This window comes from Mytilus galloprovincialis, chromosome 3 (assembly GCF_965363235.1).
Source record: "Mytilus galloprovincialis chromosome 3, xbMytGall1.hap1.1, whole genome shotgun sequence".
In the NCBI taxonomy this organism is placed as follows: Eukaryota; Metazoa; Mollusca; class Bivalvia; order Mytilida; family Mytilidae; genus Mytilus; species Mytilus galloprovincialis.
In genome coordinates, this window is record NC_134840.1 from 18231616 (window position 1) to 18249833 (window position 18218).

The 18218-nt window shown below is 33.5% G+C and overlaps 1 protein-coding gene across 1 annotated transcript in view; it reads right to left on the reverse strand.

The window, feature by feature from the left end:
• The window catches only part of LOC143066224 (uncharacterized), a 34506-nt gene extending 26383 nt beyond the window's left edge, over positions 1-8123 (reverse strand). The window contains exons 1-9 of the mRNA XM_076239222.1: positions 8021-8123; positions 7243-7353; positions 6407-6529; positions 5822-5859; positions 5237-5334; positions 3821-3982; positions 3099-3142; positions 2742-2764; positions 283-398 (exon numbers count right to left, since the gene is read on the reverse strand). Of these exons, the coding sequence (XP_076095337.1) occupies positions 283-398; positions 2742-2764; positions 3099-3142; positions 3821-3982; positions 5237-5334; positions 5822-5859; positions 6407-6529; positions 7243-7353; positions 8021-8123 (818 nt within the window). The remainder of the gene's footprint in view (positions 1-282; positions 399-2741; positions 2765-3098; positions 3143-3820; positions 3983-5236; positions 5335-5821; positions 5860-6406; positions 6530-7242; positions 7354-8020) is intronic.
• Between the last annotated feature and the right edge of the window lie 10095 nt (positions 8124-18218).

Genomic DNA, 18218 nt, shown 5'->3' on the forward strand with positions numbered 1-18218 from the left:
TTTCAATATTTTTTAAATATAACAGTTAACCTATATTATCAAGTTCTAAAATTTAAATCATATTAAGCAAATATTAGTTTTATCTGTGATGCTCTTACATAGGTTATAGAATTCTCTGCGCGTCTATAATGTTATAAGTATGGAAACTAGTATTTTAATTAAGATTAAAAAAAAAAGTTTCTAAAACCATTTTTGATTTGGTGAGAAGACGCTAATTCAGATGCAAAAACATCCTTTACATAACAACAGACTGTAACATATCCAATTCTTAAAGATAATTACCAGTTCGGGTTATACACTTGACTTTTTATCCATAAGTTCATATGACAAGCTGCGCCTACAGAACATTCAATACTACTGCCATCTGGTAGAGTAGGGGAAATAAACTGTGGCTTACTCTGTAAAGACAAAACTAGAACAAATAAGCTAGACATTGTATCATTCAAAAATAAAATTGTTGACCTGTCTAAAATTCGAAGTCAACTTTTAATGTGCACTGACTGTTTTAAGGCAATATCACAATTAACAAACACGAAAGCAAATGAAACAGTTACATTGCGGACTTTTATGCAACAGTACAATATATAAATTGTAAGGATGTTTTAAAAGCACATCAATGTAAGAAAATTGCGAAATACATGTGTTTTTATTTTTTTTGTATTTCAGTTGTTTAGTTTTCTTTTGATGGTTATGTTTCCACACTCTGAATAACTTTAGAAAAACAAAATAAATTTAAAATGACCAAATAGTTCAAAAACTAGAAGATGAAATTTACCAAGTAGTTTCAGTAAAAATAATGATTTTTCAATATGGTTTCAATGAGAAGCATATACCATCAGTCAGTATTTTTTAATCGCCATACAAATTAAATGATGATTGTAAGTTGATGGTAACTTTTCATTGAAAAATCCCATAAAGTTTTTTTTAGCTTTTCCTTATACCGCAGTCCCACTAGGCCACGATCGCACTACGATCTGTGAAAAAAATGCAAATTTTGATGATCGTAGTACGAGCGTGTAGATAGCAGTTAGATCGTATCACGGTCGTGGTGAGGTCTTCAAGATCGTGAAGAGCGTGGCCAACTTTGAACATATTCAAAACAATCGTGGTGCGTCTTGGCGAAATCAGGTCGTAGTAGAAAAGTAGTGATAGCGCACTAAGATCGCAAAGGTCGCTGTACAATCGTAGCGAGAGCGTAGCTAAAGCGTGATTCTATTCGAAGAGACTGCGATACGATCTCACAGCGACGTTATCACGACCTCACTACGACCATCACATTCTCACCGCGATCCAACTACGCTTCCACTACGACTATACCACGCTGTTCACGACCACAGTACGATTCTAGCACGCCCTAAACGTCCTCATAACGCTCTTCTTATGACCTGACTACGTTCACACTACGATCATCATTCTCATTGTAATTTTCACATAAAATATATAAAAAAGCTCCCTAGATTTTGTTTGTCTGAATGTAATTATCCATTTGCTCTAACGGCTCAACCATGCTTCTCGTTTTTATATAGATTAGACCGTTAATTTTTTCTGTTTAAATGGTTTTACACTAGTAATACTTTGGGCCCTTTATAGCGTGCTGTTCGGTGTCAGCCAAGGCTCCGTGTTGAAGGCCGTACCTCGGCATATATTGGTTTACTTTTAAAAATTGTTACTTGGATGGAAAGTTGTCTCATTGGCACACATACCACATCATCCTATATCTATTGACACATCTGTGTCATCTCTGCTATCGTTCACTAAAATATCGTCATTTGAGCTTTATGGACCAGCAATAGGTTGTAGTTTAGGTTGGATTGGTCGGTCCGACATCTCTGCTTGATCAGAATTCGTTACTTTGCTCCCTCTGCCTCTACATCAACCCCTTACACCACGCCTACGTGTTCTAGTAGATTTTAGTGGCATGACTGTATTGTTTCCGAGAAATCTACGTATTAATCAGAAATTGAAGGAATGGAACTGTATTGCACGATGTTGACTTTATTGCTGAGAACTTTATTGCGTAGTATAATCGTGGTAAGAACGTGCTATAATCGCAGTAAGATCGTGTTGCAATCGGATAACTCGTGGTATGGTCGTAGTGAGAACGTGAAGAGCGTAGAAAGATCTTGGTAAGCGTAGTGAGGTCGCAGAATAAGCGCGGTGAGAACGTGATATAATCGTAGCGGGATCGTTACAGAGGCATAATGAGGACGTAGTAGCATCGAGAAAGCAACGACAATTTACATTTTCATTCCGGTCATACCGCGACCTCACCACGATCTAAATTTATTTTAGATCGCGGTGAGCGTGGTGCGATCCTGATCTAGTGGGACTGGGGCTTTAACAACAGTTTAGAGAACTTCGTTGTTAAATTGTACTATCAGAATCAAAAATTGCTTTTGGCCACCACGGTTCCTCTTATGTTAAGAGATGCTGAACATGTGATTTTCCATTGTGTTTTAATTGTAATTTTTAGCCCTGAGTGATGTCATGTTTGTTATCTGATCAATATAAAATGCAATTGGTTTATCATCATTTCTCTCCTAAAGTTTTCGGACACTTTGCTTTCCAAATTCAGAGATTATTAAAATTGTCCTATAATAAACAAGCATAGCTCTGGATGCCTTGTCGTACAATACTTCTTACAGAAAACAACAATTCAAAAAAGGATTTAAACAAAAACAGCTCGTGTACAAGATTAAAACTATTTGCAGGTTTAATAAGGAATTATAAACCCAACTTACATTAGAAACAGGTTTAGGTAATTCTGAAAGTAAAACATATTATTCATTATCAATGCTTTAATTTGAAGAAACATTAATGAAAATCAGTTAGGCTAATTCTTTGTAACTAATTTCCTACTCTTAACCAAAAATGAACAAGGGACATAACCCTTTTAACAGTAGCTTGTACATGTTGCAGAAGCCTCTTAAAACTTGTAAATATGAAATTTCCCGATTCTTCTTCCAAAGATGATGTTTATTTCGATTAGCCGTGTTAATAATACTCATAAAAAAGGGCATGATGTTTACATCATTTCATATATTTCTTTATCTCAAATAATAATTTAACTTTTAATAAATTTTATACATTGATCTTACCAGCTGTAACTTCTATTGAATAACACAATTCATCAGCTGTTTGACTGAAAACATAAGAGTTGTATATGATAATTAGTTTTAGTCAAACTAAAGTTTACACTAACATCGATATCAAGCATGGTTCTCAATGACTCAAAGACTCAATGAGAACATTGAATTACCATAGGATACAAAAAATGAGATTTTATGGCTGTATTTCATAGTTTACTTAAAAGATCTGAGAACACTCAATGGAGATTTTTCAAGGATTCTTAAGTTTTATAATATTACAAACAACTTTGAAAATTCGAAAGCAGAAATTTTATTCCGTGACATTTTATTAGACATAAGTTTCATTGGTTGACATTTTATCGGACATAAGTTTTATTGGTTGACACTTAGGTCATCATAAAAGAAAGTGTAATTGAGTGTTGTCAGAACCTTGTTAGTTCAGTGTTGGTACGTTATTAGTATAAAGAACGAAGGATTCGAGACATATCCTGCATGTTCTGTCATATCACTTTGCTGAATAACATATTCTGGAAATAGAAATGCTGGCCTGGTATGAACTAAAAACAAATAGTGGCCCATTACTGAATTAAGATGCATATATTGCCCACAAATATATAATTGTGTAAAAGGAAAAAAAAATCATGCAATAAGCCTATTAATTGAATATTGGGTCCTCATAAAATTCTCCTGCCTCTTTCTCAGAAAATTAAATGGTCATCCCCTGAACTTACCCAGCAGCATTCACATTTTGTACACAAACTTTATGGTTCCCTGTTTTCGTTGGCAGTATAGAAGTAACAGTATGATATACATGTGAGGTATTTTTGTCTTGTGTCACATGCATGCCCTGAACTACGACACTGGAGTCCACAAAACCTTTCTTCATTGAGGGTCTAAATATAAAATAATTTATAACATGAAAACTTGAACGGCATTTTAAATATAATTAAAAACCAGTAGTTTCTGAAATGTTTCCAAAGCGCAAATTAAAAAAAAAATCTGACACCAAAGATACCAGCTTGTCAATAATTGGCGACAAGTACTATATAAATTTAGTGGTTTAAACAGAATCATGGTAACATACTTATCACTAGATTCAAAGCACATGACTTCCATGTTAAATTTGAGTCTGATTGAGAAGACGCTGATCCAGACACCAACTATTACCACTGTTACAAGTTTGGACAGTCTTAGATTAGACATTTCCTAATACAGTTAAATACTTTTCGGCTATATAAGTGTCATGCGGACTAATCACAAACTAGCACGATTTCGAAAAAAGTTGTTACTACCAATGCAATTCTTATACATGCTATCAGAGTTTAAATCACGAATATTAAATTTGTAATCCATTCGTATGATGTGTTTGAGCTTTTGATTTTTCCATTTTATTAGGGACTTTCGGTTTTGAATTTTCCTCGGATTTCACTTTTTTGTTATTTTACTTTTTAATTTTATACACTACGGTTTTGAAGGATACCATGTTTACCGATATGAATGAGAAGACTTACTTACATTAGTATCACCAGTCAACACAGATAGTACGTACCTCATATAGATCTCATTAGAAGACTAACTTTACATAATTAGGATCTACTGTCAACAAATATGGTATCTCACATAGATCTCCTTAGAAGACTTACTTTACATTAGGATCTCTAGTCAACACATATGGTATCTCACATAAATCTCCTTAGAAGACTTACTTTACATTAGTATCATCAGTCAACACAGATAGTACCTCACATGAATCTCTTTAGAAGACTAACATTACATTATGATCTCCTGTCAAAAAATATGGTATCTCACATAGATCTCCTTAGAATACTTACTTTACATTAGGATCTCTAGTCAACACATATGGTATTTCACATAAATCTCCTTAGAATACTTACTTTACATTAGGATCTCTAGTCAACACAGATAGTACCTCACATGAATCTCTTTAGAAGACTAACATTACATTATGATCTCCTGTAAAAAAATATGGTATCTCACATAGATCTCCTTAGAATACTTACTTTACATTAGGATCTCTAGTCAACACATATGGTATTTCACATAAATCTCCTTAGAATACTTACTTTACATTAGGATCTCTAGTCAACACATATGGTATTTCACATAAATCTCCTTAGATGACTTACTTTACATTAGGATCACTAGTCAAAACAGACGGTATCTCACATGGATCTCCAAGATGACATTTAATTGTTGTTGGTAATGATGATCCAATAAACTCGGCCTAGAGATAAATCAAACAACAAGTGTTACATATTTGTGGTCCTCAATGCTCTGCAACTTCGTACTTTATTTGGCCTTTTTAACTTTTTTGGATTCAAGTGTCACTACTGATGAGTCTTTTGTAGACGAACCGCGCGTCTTTCGTATATGTGGAATTTAGTCCTGGTATCTATGATGAGTTTAAATACATTGTCATACACATTTCTTAGTTAGGACATCTTTTCGTTTTTGATACTTGAGTGTTTGTTTCTTCTTTGTATTTTTTTCATAATTATATATTTTAGTACTTTAAACCCAATTTAGCTAATGTCATCATGAAAGTAAAGAACAGGAATTAAATTCATTCGAACACTTGAATACACACATACACTATTCAACCTCATTAGGTTTATGAAACTTTCATCTTTGAAACCATCTCATGTTTTTTTTTTAATCTTAACGTTCAGATTCTGGTTAAGAAAAAATCAAAAGAATAAAAAATAACTTACTCCACTTGTTGCGGGATTGGTCAAACTTTCTGTGGTCTCTGAAATATAAGACAACACGTATAAGTAAATATATACTATAACTTAAGATAGAAAGTATCAAAATGACATGGATGACCTCACCTCCAACATTATCAGGGAAAGAAAATAGATACAGAACAAAACACAAACAGTCCTATATTGTGAGAGGTAGACGCATGATTAATTCGAAATTCTCTGATAAATAAATGCCGAATCTTGATTGTCCTAACAAAATAACTTTTATACATATAAATAACCATCTATATATTCTTTCCAATATAATAGCATTGAGTATACTAGAGCATCACAAGAATAATTGTTCGAAATCAGTTCCATTTTGAAAAGTTACCATTCCTAATCCTTTTATGTTATCACAATTTCCTTCATCTAGTAGTACATAAAATATATACTAGTATTTCCTATTCTTGTGTTTTAAGTTCAATTCCAATGTTGTGTTTTTGATATACATATCTATTGTGAATGCGTAATACATTTTAAAATCATGCATTTTTGGAGAGTACTAAGTATAATATATAAGTTTACTAGAAGAAAAAAAATAAAACTTACTGTGTTTACACTGTGAGCCAATACTACCAAGTTTACAGAAACATGTTTTCTTGGTACTATCTGTGTGACAATGTCCATCATTTTGACAATATTGTTGATTAGATGTTGTTGCAGGACAACTACCTATATTCAAATAAATAAAAGTTTTATAATGTCTAGCTACAAAACTCTAAAGATCCTTAATATATATGTTTTTTCATTTGTGCGGATCTGTCGTCCTCAATCGAAATTGTCAAAATATATCATAAGGACCCAGGAGTAATGGTTCAGCAGCTAGATGCTTCATACTACTGTAGTTTGCTTAAAAAACGCCTGAAATAAGATGCTTATTATTAAATATACCCCTTCGATGCATTATATCATTGACCTGATAGAAATCACAATTGAAACATTCATCATTATGAACGAAATAGAATACCTATGTTTGTTATAAACCTTATATAGATATAGGAAGATGTGGTGTGAGTGCCAAAGAGACCACTCTCCATACAAATAACAATTTAAAAAGTAAACCATTATAGGTTAAAGTACGGCCTTCAACACGGAGCCTTGGCTTATGTTTGTTAAATGTTACGGACGGCAGATCTTTAGTCATCTTTTTTACAACTGTTCTAAAACGTAGATGATTATGATTTATAGTTTTGTTTTAAATACATAACTTAAACACAAATTCTGTAGTTGAAGACTATAAGTTGATCTCTTCTGTTTCTATGCTTTCTAATTGTCGTGTATCTAATATTTGTGTGGATTTATATTTATGAAAATATATTTATCATAATCAATACTTTTAACAGTAAAATATATGACTTAAATAGTAAATTCATATTTCACTTTACCTATTTCACAACTGTTTCCATAGAAACCTACTTTACAGATACATGAATGTGTTCCGTCTGACAAGGCAACACATAAACCATCACTCTGACATGGATTAGATGAACAAGGATCTACAAAGCACAAATGAAGTTAATTAAAATAATAAAGTAGGACTATTTTTACAAGGTGTGTATTGGTTAAATAATATGTCATCACTTGTTTTACATTACTAATTATTTTTTAAAGATTTCATTTTGTTAAAAATATTAACATGGTCAAAGAAGCCAACTTGGTTAAAAGTGCCATTTAGTCTCAAATGTACAAAAAGTCAACTTACCTTTACGATCAAGTCTGATATGTACACACTGTCAACTCACATTTACTATCAAGTCTCACAAGTACACAATGACAACTCACCTTAACTATTAAGTCTCACATGTACACAATGACAACTCTCCTTAACTATAAAGTCTCACCTGACCACAATGACAACTCACCTTTACTGTTCAGTCTTTCTTATATGTACACAATGTCAAATCTTCTTAACTATAAGTCTAAAATGTATACAATGAAAACTCTCGTGATTTTTAAGTCTCATATGTACACAATGTCAAATCACATATACTATTAAGTCTCACAAGTACACAATGAATCCTCTCCTTAACTATCAAGTCTCAAATGTACACAATGTCAACTCACATTTACTATTAAGTCTCACATGTACACAATGACAACTCTCCTTAACTATTAAGTCTCACATGTACACAATGTCAACTCACATTTACTATCAAGTCTCACATGTACACAATGTCAAATAACCTTTACTATCAAGTCTCACATGTACACAATGACTACTATCCTCAGCTATCAAGTCCACATGTACACAAAGACAACTAACCATTACTATCAAGTCTTATATGTACACAATGACTTAACTTTCCTTTCTAGTCTCATATATTCAGAATGACTCACATTATCTATGATGTCTGATATGTTCACAATGACTTACCTTTACTATTGGCAATTATATGCAAAATAAAACATCTGGTCTCTCCATCTTGACTGAAAATAAGTTATTTAGTTAATTTCGTTGGTAAGAATGAAGTATTCAAATTTGTTTATGTGGATACTAACTAAACAAGTACAGGATTTCTGAAAGATTTGGACAAAGCAGTCTTAGTTTGTTGATATCTTAATTTATATTGGTTGAGAGTTGTTGGGTTGCTGTTTCTGTTTGACCCACGAGTTACTTTTATTAAAACTAGAGTCTGATGGCGTTTCTGAAAGCTCGTTAAAACTATTTAAAAGTTACCTGGAAACGTATAAAGATTGGCAACACTTACAGTGACTGGGAAATACTGATAAAGGGGGTCCCCAATGGTCGATTCCTGGTCCAGTGTTGTTTAATGACTTTATTAATGTTATGTTCTTCTGTAGTCAAGACAGTACAATTTATAATTATGCAGATGATAATATCCTGTCTTACTGTGACAATAATGTAGATAATTTAGTAATAACACTTGAAAATGACAGTGAAAAAATGATTAAATGTTTTTCAAAAAAATTAATGAAAGCAAATTCGAACGGAAGTTCCAGGCCGTTTCTATTGGGAAATAGACAAAAAATTATAATTTAACTTTTTGTTCAGAAGGCAATAAAATTTCATGTGATGAAGAAGTTAAACGCCTTAGTGTAACGATATACTTTGAACTAAATTGTGATAAACATATCTCACAAATTTATTAAAAGCTTCTAACAACTAATCATTCTTAAGCGTATTGGCAAATATCTAAACAGGTTGTGACGTCTAACAGCTTACTACTCTTTTCATTCTTTCAAATTTTAATTATTGTCTGTAATTTGGCATTTCTGTAGTGAAAACAAAATACGTAAAAAATTGAAAAAAATACAGGAAAGAGCACTCCGCTTCATATTTGAATACTATATAAGCAGCTTTGCAAATTTAATTTTGAATTCTAAACTTCCATCTTTAAAAATTCGAAGACTTAGAACCTTTGGGATTGAAACATTTAAAATTGTACACAAGAGAAGTCCATGTTATCTTCATGACCTAATAAATATCAAAACTCAACGTTATAATTTTAGATCTAAGGATACAGCTGACATACCGAGAGTTAAAACTACAAATATGGGTTAAAACCATTTCGTTATAGTGCTGCACAATTATGGAATGAGCTGCCAAACCATATGAGACAGGAACATTCTCTAACTGAATGTTCCAATCTAATACAGACTTGGTATGGCAGCTCATGCCAATGTAATGCATGTCATTAGTGCTTTGTGATTTGAGATTATCTTGTTTCTTCCCCTGTTTTTATACTAAAATTAGCTGTCTATGATTTTAATATTTTATCTGCATAAACATTATTATATTATTTGTTATGCTATGTATGTGATTGATGTTTTTAATATCCTGCTGTAATGTATGTATGTTTGTCTTAATATGTGTGTTTTGTTTGCATGTTATTTGCTTGTGTGTAATTTATTATAATGTCGATTTTAAAAGCTCACTAGAGCTTGTGTTACTTTGTTTACTATGTATCGACAAGCAACATCACTTTGATTTGATTTGATCTTCAACGGAACGATTCACCAATACTTTTCACGCTAGCTGGGATAGCGAAAATAGTTTTCAATACCTGTCATATAAGTTCAATTAAAAAGCAGAGGAACTTTCTTGTTTGCTGGCTGGCAGGATTAGTGGACACACTATTTTAGAGAATGTTTTATGTTACAAGTATGTTCCATCTGTCTTACCAATACTGTTCTACTTGTTTCAATCATGATCATCTCTCAACCCTATAAAACACTGAAATTTAAAAGCCATGTATATAGTCTAACCTTGCCTGAAAACAAATATCCTTTTTTGTCCCAACTGCCAGGCCTCCAGTACTGTAAGCAATATCAGAATGACAAACTTTACCAGCATCACTTGAGTAAAATTCCATTTCTACAGGTCCGAAGACAGTACAGGGTGCATCACTTTGAAATACTGGTTGTTTACTGTGATAAAAATGTAATATCGAATTACGATAATTGTGTGGAACCTATTCAAAAACGATCATACAAAAAAAAAAGGTACACTGTATTTAAATTTAGTACGGATCTGGTATTATAAGAGGCATTATTTGAATCCTTAATTTTAAAAATACCAAATGTTTTGATAACGTCCAAATGACGTAGTTTACATAAAGGAGTGAAACTATAACTTTAGTACCAAATAACATTTATAATGTATCTGTACTGTAGTATCATAAACATGTCATACTTCATCAAGTATTGCGTTTTTCTCCACTTTTTCTGAGGCATCTGCATAAATTAAAGCATTGCTTTCTGATAACTGATAATATAGTCCATCTTTTTATAGTGTATTTTGATATTATTGTTATTAGAAGCTGTGTTTTTGTTGTTTGACTGAAAATATAAAATAAGAGTTATTTGTAACTGACTTTTTCATCTATGTTCCTTTTGTTATTTAACCGACTTATTTAGTCTACATCTATAGCAGTTTTATGAGACTAAATACGATATTGGCTGTTCCACTAAGGCGATTTTCTAATTTGATGCTTTTAAATGATACATTTTGCCACATGTATTTGGTTTTCCAAACACATAATACTTAGTTAATCCAGATTTTTTTTCTGTGAACTGAAATAAGTACCATTTGTTCGAAATTATTTTCACATACAGCTTATAATATAAATGATTTTGTGACATATAAAAAAAGATGATGTGGTATGATTGCCAATGAGACAACTCACCACAAGAGACCAAAATGACACAGCAACAAAAAACTATATTTCACCGTACGGCCTTCAACAATGAGCATAGCCCATATCTCATAGTCAGCTATAAAAGGGCCCGAAATGACAATGTGAAACAATTCAAACTAGAAAACTATCGGCCTTATTTATGTACAAAAAATGAACCAAAAAAAAAATAAAAAAACGTAGCACATAGCCAAACGACAACCACTGAATTACAGGCTTCCGACTTGGGACAGGCACATACATACATAATGTGGCGGGGTTAAACATATTAGCGGGATCCCAACCCTCTCCTTACCTAGGATAGTGGTATAACAGTACAACATAAGAAAGAACTAAAAAAATCAGTTGCAAAAGGCTTAACTCATCAGATGGACAAAAATACAAGTGGACGTGGCCGGGTACGTGTACATCCCAACAACAAAAAGACACTAGGTACAGATCTGAGAGTACTCGCAGTTAACTGACAGCTAGTTTAAAGCCACTAACAACTAATAAAAAAATCATGCATCTAAGACTAAATTATCAATCCGTTCACATCTAACATCCAATGGATTTAGTGTAAAGACGTTATAAACAGTCAGAGGAAAAATGACATTGTGCAATGCCAAGATACAGGTATCGACAGATTGTAGATCCATGAATGTATATATATGTATATATCATGATAGTATTATTTAGTTTGCTTTTAACTTACTGATAACACAATCAATATTTATACCAATAAAACAATATTCAATGATTTTATTACAGTGTTAAATTGGTAACATATTAGAATAAGTTTATTCTAAGTACCGATAAGTTTACCAGGATCATTCCTAAATTACCGGGCACGGTTTACAACATTTCCGTAAAAATGAGGATGTGCTATCCCGTTTGAAATAAGTTTTCTACAGGTACAACAAAATTTCAAAACCAAATCTTTATCTTTTTATCTTTTTTTTTACTGAAGCTAAAATCTGATTGATTGATTTTATGGTAATGCTTCCTATATATTGTATCTGTACAAAACTACATTAGCGTTTACATAGAGGGTGTCTGTAAACAGCGTAATATTTGTGTGAATTATCCCTTACCAGTTTGATTTGTATTCAGTGTAAAGGTTGATATGACAAAATTTGTCCTTTACACAAACAATCTCAGAATCCCCTGGTAAAGTGGGACTTTCAAACAATCTTCCATCACCCTACAAAAAAAATAATCAGTTAAATTCGTGTTTTAATAATAAAAAAACAGTTTTTCCTTTTCATATAATTTGCTCACACCTGTTACATCTAACAAAATAATAATAAATTGTAAAAATTATCAGTCACACTTTAATATACTTAAAATACTTAACAAATTCTGTCATTCCTGATTTTTTTTTACCAAGATCAAAGTTGAAACAGTAAACAAAAATGTGTGTTTGAAAAATACTGTAACTTCATCTTGGTTTGAAAACTATATCTGTCTTAATTCATTTGATCCTTTGTTATGCAGTATATAGCTGAATATAAAAGAATGGAGTATGGGTATCCATCCATGACACAAAAACAGAACATGCACAACCAAAAACACAGTCATTGCTGTTCTTGATTTTTTCCCAATTTATCATAAATTATTATGACATAAAATATAAATTCTCCTTCAAACAATAAGAGACATGTATATTTGCTCTCCCCAATCAAGCAACACGGCAGTTTTCTACAAGTGATTTTAAAGCCAAGATAGATTAAAATCAAACACATAATGTTAAATTCTGTGTCATTTTGGTCTCTTGTGGAGAGTTGTCTCATCAGCAATCATACCACATCTTCTTTTTTAATATAAAAGAAAGGCTAACAATATCACGAAATTAGATATTTTTCAATGAACATGGCATTGAAATGACGATGCTAACTTGCATTTCCAAATATAGTTTTATTGCACGAGTATATTTATGCATATTGTTATATACCTCTATTTGGTATTTCTGGTTACCGGAAATGTAGGACATAATTTAGCCTGTTTATTGTATTTTACGGGACTGGATATCTTTTTATGCTTGTCGGCGGCGAACAGTTAGTGTCGTCTGTCACCCATGTGTTTTGTTAGATGGCAGTAAAATAAAATTTGGAAAACGAAAAGCGTGACTTCAATCCCATAGTCCCCCCAAGACAACAAAAAAGGATTGAGGCCCACGACATGGTGGAGGACTTAAAAGGCTCTTATTAGCGTAAATATTGCTTTTATTTGTGATATAATTTTTGGTGAACATTATTTTTGCGAACACGTGGAAGTGGACAATTTTGTCAGCGACAAGTCAGCTACATATTTTGATTAGTATCTCATAATTATTTGGTGATAAAGTATCGCCAGTGCATGTCTCAACAACTCAGCAATCCGATATTATCCGTTTTCGTTTATTTAGGAAGGAAAAATGATGCATGTATAGACAGGGTGATAATAGTATCGCCAGTATTATAATATTGCATTCCAAATTAAATAAATGTGCAGTAAACAGTTTTGAATACGTGTGTAGACATATAATATTTTCGATGTTCCATTATTAATACTTGTTTGGTGATATTTGTATCGACAATGAGTTTCAAGTAGTGCCTATTGTATCCATTCTATTAACATGAACACAAAGTTTTGTACCGGTAAATGGTGATTATGTCAGATGAAAATTCCGAGCCTTCTATAGAACACAACGAATATCAAAGCGATTCAGAAACGGACAGTAACATACAAAGTTTATCTTCTGGATCATTATTAAGTGACGGATTCCTTGAGGATAACGAAATTGTAGGACTAACAGAGTTTGATTTACAAAATGTAGGTGATGTTAATTCTCCAGACAACACTGCAAATTTTGAACCAGAAATAAATGTGTTATTAGCCGAGGCAAGTCCAATTACATCTACCCCACAACCGTTAAATGTAACAGAAATCCCCACAGAATCGGTTGATCTACCTATTAAGATTCAGACTACTTCAATAATGAGCAAATTAGTCAGGTGTCGTGAATTTTCAGGATACCCCCAAGATAATGCGAAAGGATTTTTCAGTGAATTTGAATCTTACGCACTTCTCCATGAATTGCCAGAAACAGACAAAAGACGCATTGCAGCATTTCATTTACATCTAAAGGGGCCTGCGTTAACTTGGTACAATTCTTTGAGTGACGAGTCTAAAAGTTCGTGGATAACAATTTGTGTTTTGTTCAAGGAAAAATATATAAATTTTAGTTGGCAAAGCGCAACAGTTATAATGGAAAGTGAAATTTTCCAAAACATGGTTTTATCTCCGGGTCAGTCGTTAGAAGATTATTTCAGTCAGCTGTCGGAAAAAGCTCAAATATTAAGAAAGCATGACCACGAGTTAGTAGCAAAATTTATAAGTGGGTTGCCCGAAAAAATGTCGTTTTTTGTACGTGCTGGTCAACCAGTCGATGCACACCATGCCTTAACTTCTGCAAAAATGGCGGAAGCCTGTGGGTATAGACAACACGGAGACTCTATAAATGCTCTTAAACATGAAAATAAACATGCACCTCGGCAGTTGCCAGGAAAATCAAACAGTACTGATTCCAACCAGAGCGAGGTTATCCGTGATTTACAAAATCAGGTTGCTATTCTTACCGACTTAGTTCAGGGTAAACGCAAGGAGCATGTTCAGAGTGAACCATCACGTTCTGATGTTCATGACATTAGGGATCAAATCGGACAGTTAAGCGGTCTGATAACTAGTATGGCAGTCAGGGAAGTACCCCACAAAGAACCACAAAGACCTGAAAATACAAGCACGAATAATGCAAATACGTCTCGTTTTGACTCAGCTGAATGTAGGAGATGCAAAGGTCTCGGTCATTTTCAAAGAGTTTGTAACTGGAACGGGTATGGTCAATTTCAACCGTCTGATCAATGCCAACTTTGTAATCAGAATGGCCACACTGCTCAATCTTGTACCAAACTGGAGTTTTATGCACAGGGAAACAGAACCAACCCGGGTGTGGGGCACAATCGTCCGGGTTAACTTCGTCTATTGGTGCCGATTTTGATAAAAATTCAACTAAAGATAAATTTTTGTACATAACTGTTTTATTTGGTGATCTAAGAATAGCTGCATTAGTTGATACAGGGAGCTCTATCAATGTCATTTCTAAATCTTTGTATGATTCGATATCCGATCGTCATAAACTTTATTTTGAACAACTAAGTGAATCGGAAATTCGATTAGCCAACAACGATAAAATCAGAATTAACGGAATATCCAAACTTCAAGCCACAATTCATCAGAAAAATGAAATTATTGAAACATATATCATTCCCAAAACATCTCATCCTTTGATTCTCGGTACTGAATATTTACGAGAAAATAAAATTGTTTTAGATTTTAGTGATTTTAGTTGTAATCAGAAGACTGTGCCAGTTAAAACAGTTAAGAGGATAGAACTTGAACCGAATACAGAATACTTGACTTTTGGGAAGTTACCAAATTACGTTACAGTCGGATTGCAAGGGATATGCGTAAACAGCAAATTTTCAGTTAACCACAAGTTTTTAGTTGCCAAATCTTTAGTTGTCGTTCCTGTCAATCGCAAAGTTCCGATTAAATTATTGAATGCTAGTAATGTGAAAATAACGATTCCAAAAGGCAAAAATATTGCTGAATTTTCAACATTATCGAATGAGTACACCTATGTTGCAATGTCTGAAAAACTCGAGATACCCGAAGTGCAGAATATTCAGTTGGTTGCTAATGAAAATGGACTGCGGACCGATAATTCCGAACAGCAATGTGACATTACAGACAGTCCCGACAGGCAAGAAATTTTGACCAAGATTAAGACAGATTTTGATTTATCCGATCATTTAACACACGATCAAAAATCAGAATTAGCTGAATGTTTGTTGGATAATCTTGATTTATTTGTGACGAAAGAAAATCCAAACCTTGGATATACACATTTAGTGGAGCATAAAATACATCTGAAGCCGAATGCTGTTGGTAAACATCATAAGCCGTACAGGTTACCCCCTTACAAACGTGAGGTTTTGCGTGAGCAACTGGATAACTTGCTTGAACAAGGAATAGTTGTGCCAGTTAGTGAACAAGAGGAGCTACCCATTACAAGTCCGATAGTATTAGTCACAAAGCGAAATGAGGCGTCGAATAGTAAGACTTCAACTCAAAGTTATAGGTTTGTTTGTGATTTTAGACATTTAAACGCGCAAACAGAAGATTTTAAATATGTTCTACCAAACTTACAGGAACTGACGGAATCCTTTGCTGAAATAGTACCAAATTATATAACTTCGATAGATTTATCTTCCGGATTTTTTCAGATGGGCATATCCGCCGAATCTTCAAGATATACCGCTTTCAACACATGTTTTGGAACGTACAAGTTTTTAAGGCTGCCAATGGGGTTAAAGACGGCACCTAACACATTTCAGCTTCTAATGGACAAGGTACTGCGTGGTCTAAAATTCAGAACTTGTTTGTGCTATTTAGATGACGTATTGATCTGCTCTGAAACCTTTGAAAAGCATTTAGACGATATAAAAGAAATCTTTAAACGATTTCGAGATGCAGGACTAAAACTTGGACAGAAAAAATGCCATTTTGCAAGTGAGACGTGTATTTTTCTTGGACACGAGATTTCTAAACATGGGATAAGACCCCCAAAAGATCGAGTGAAGGCTATTGTCGACTTTCCAGCACCACAGAATATAAAACAACTTCGTCGCACAATTGGATTATTTAACTGGTTTAAAAAGTTTATACCAAATTTCAGTGCTATAATTAGTCCACTCACTAAACTTCTGAAGAAAAATCAAAAATTTGAATGGAAAATTGAACAATCTACAGCATTTCAAAATCTTAAAACTCATCTTGTAAATACCGATAATCTCAGTTTCCCCCGTTTCGATTTACCGTTTATATTGGCTGTGGATACTTCATCAAAAGGAATAGGGTACATGCTTTATCAGAAGGACCCAACAAAGGAAAAACCAAATATCATTCGTTTCGGATCAAAGTCTTTATCACGATGGCAGCAGTCGTATGGTCCTACGAAATTAGAGTTGTTGGGAATGGTCACTAGTATTCTTGACTGTGCGGACTATTTAAGGGATACACAATTTATCGTGGAGTGCGACCACCAAGCACTCCAACCATTGTTTATGAAGCAATTCAAAGGAGCTATTTATGAGCGTTGGCTTGCCATTCTCCAGCAATTTACATTTGAAATTCAATATAAGCCTGCAGAACAAATGAAAGTCGCTGATGCGCTCTCAAGATGTGAAAATCCCCAAAACATTCCGATCGAAAGCCCTGCAGAAGATGATCCGTTTTTCCCCTTGGTAACAGAAAATACAGGAGAAATACGTTTACCCGGTGGAGTGAAATTTGTTGATTTATTTGAATCGAATGATAATACCGACGTTGTTGTACAGGCTATAGACATAGTAGCTGACAAGCACATCGATTTATACAGTGTAGAAACTGACGAGCATGACTCGCTAAATGATCCATATGATGCCGATACGGACGAGTCAGACTCTTATGTACATAATCGCAAAAAGAAATTTGGCAGAAATAATCAGAACGTTGAACAACTTGCTAATACTTTGCGCGATTTTCAAGTTGGTGCAAATACCTCTAACATCAAAAAGTTACAACGGAAAGATAGCGATTTAAAGAAAATCATTGCATATTTAGAAGATGATGTTTTGCCAGATTCACAAAAAGAATCTCGCCGTATTTTATTGGAGTCGTGTGATTTCATTTTAGTTGACGATGTGTTATATCACCGTAGAAAGGCAAAATCAGAAAGAACAAAGAACATGAGTGAATTTCAACTTGTTATTCCTAAGCAATTGATTTCGCAAATTTTAAAAATTACTCATGACTCCCCATTAGGTGGACATAGTGGAATTCAGAATACTTTAGACTCTGTTAGAGAGCGTTATTATTTTGCGCGAATGGGTAAAATAATCAGTGAATACGTGCAATCTTGTCATGAGTGCCAGTCACGTAAAGTTAGCAATTTAAAAACGAAAGCAAAAATAGTAGCATATCCTACTCCTAGTGAACCATTTCAAGTATGGCAAATGGACATTTTTGGACCACTTGTTTCATCAAATAATGCCAATACATACGTTTTTACAGCAGTTGATGCTTTCAGTAATTTCTTGTTTGCTGTGCCATTAAGAAATAACGATGCAATATCAGTTTCTCAG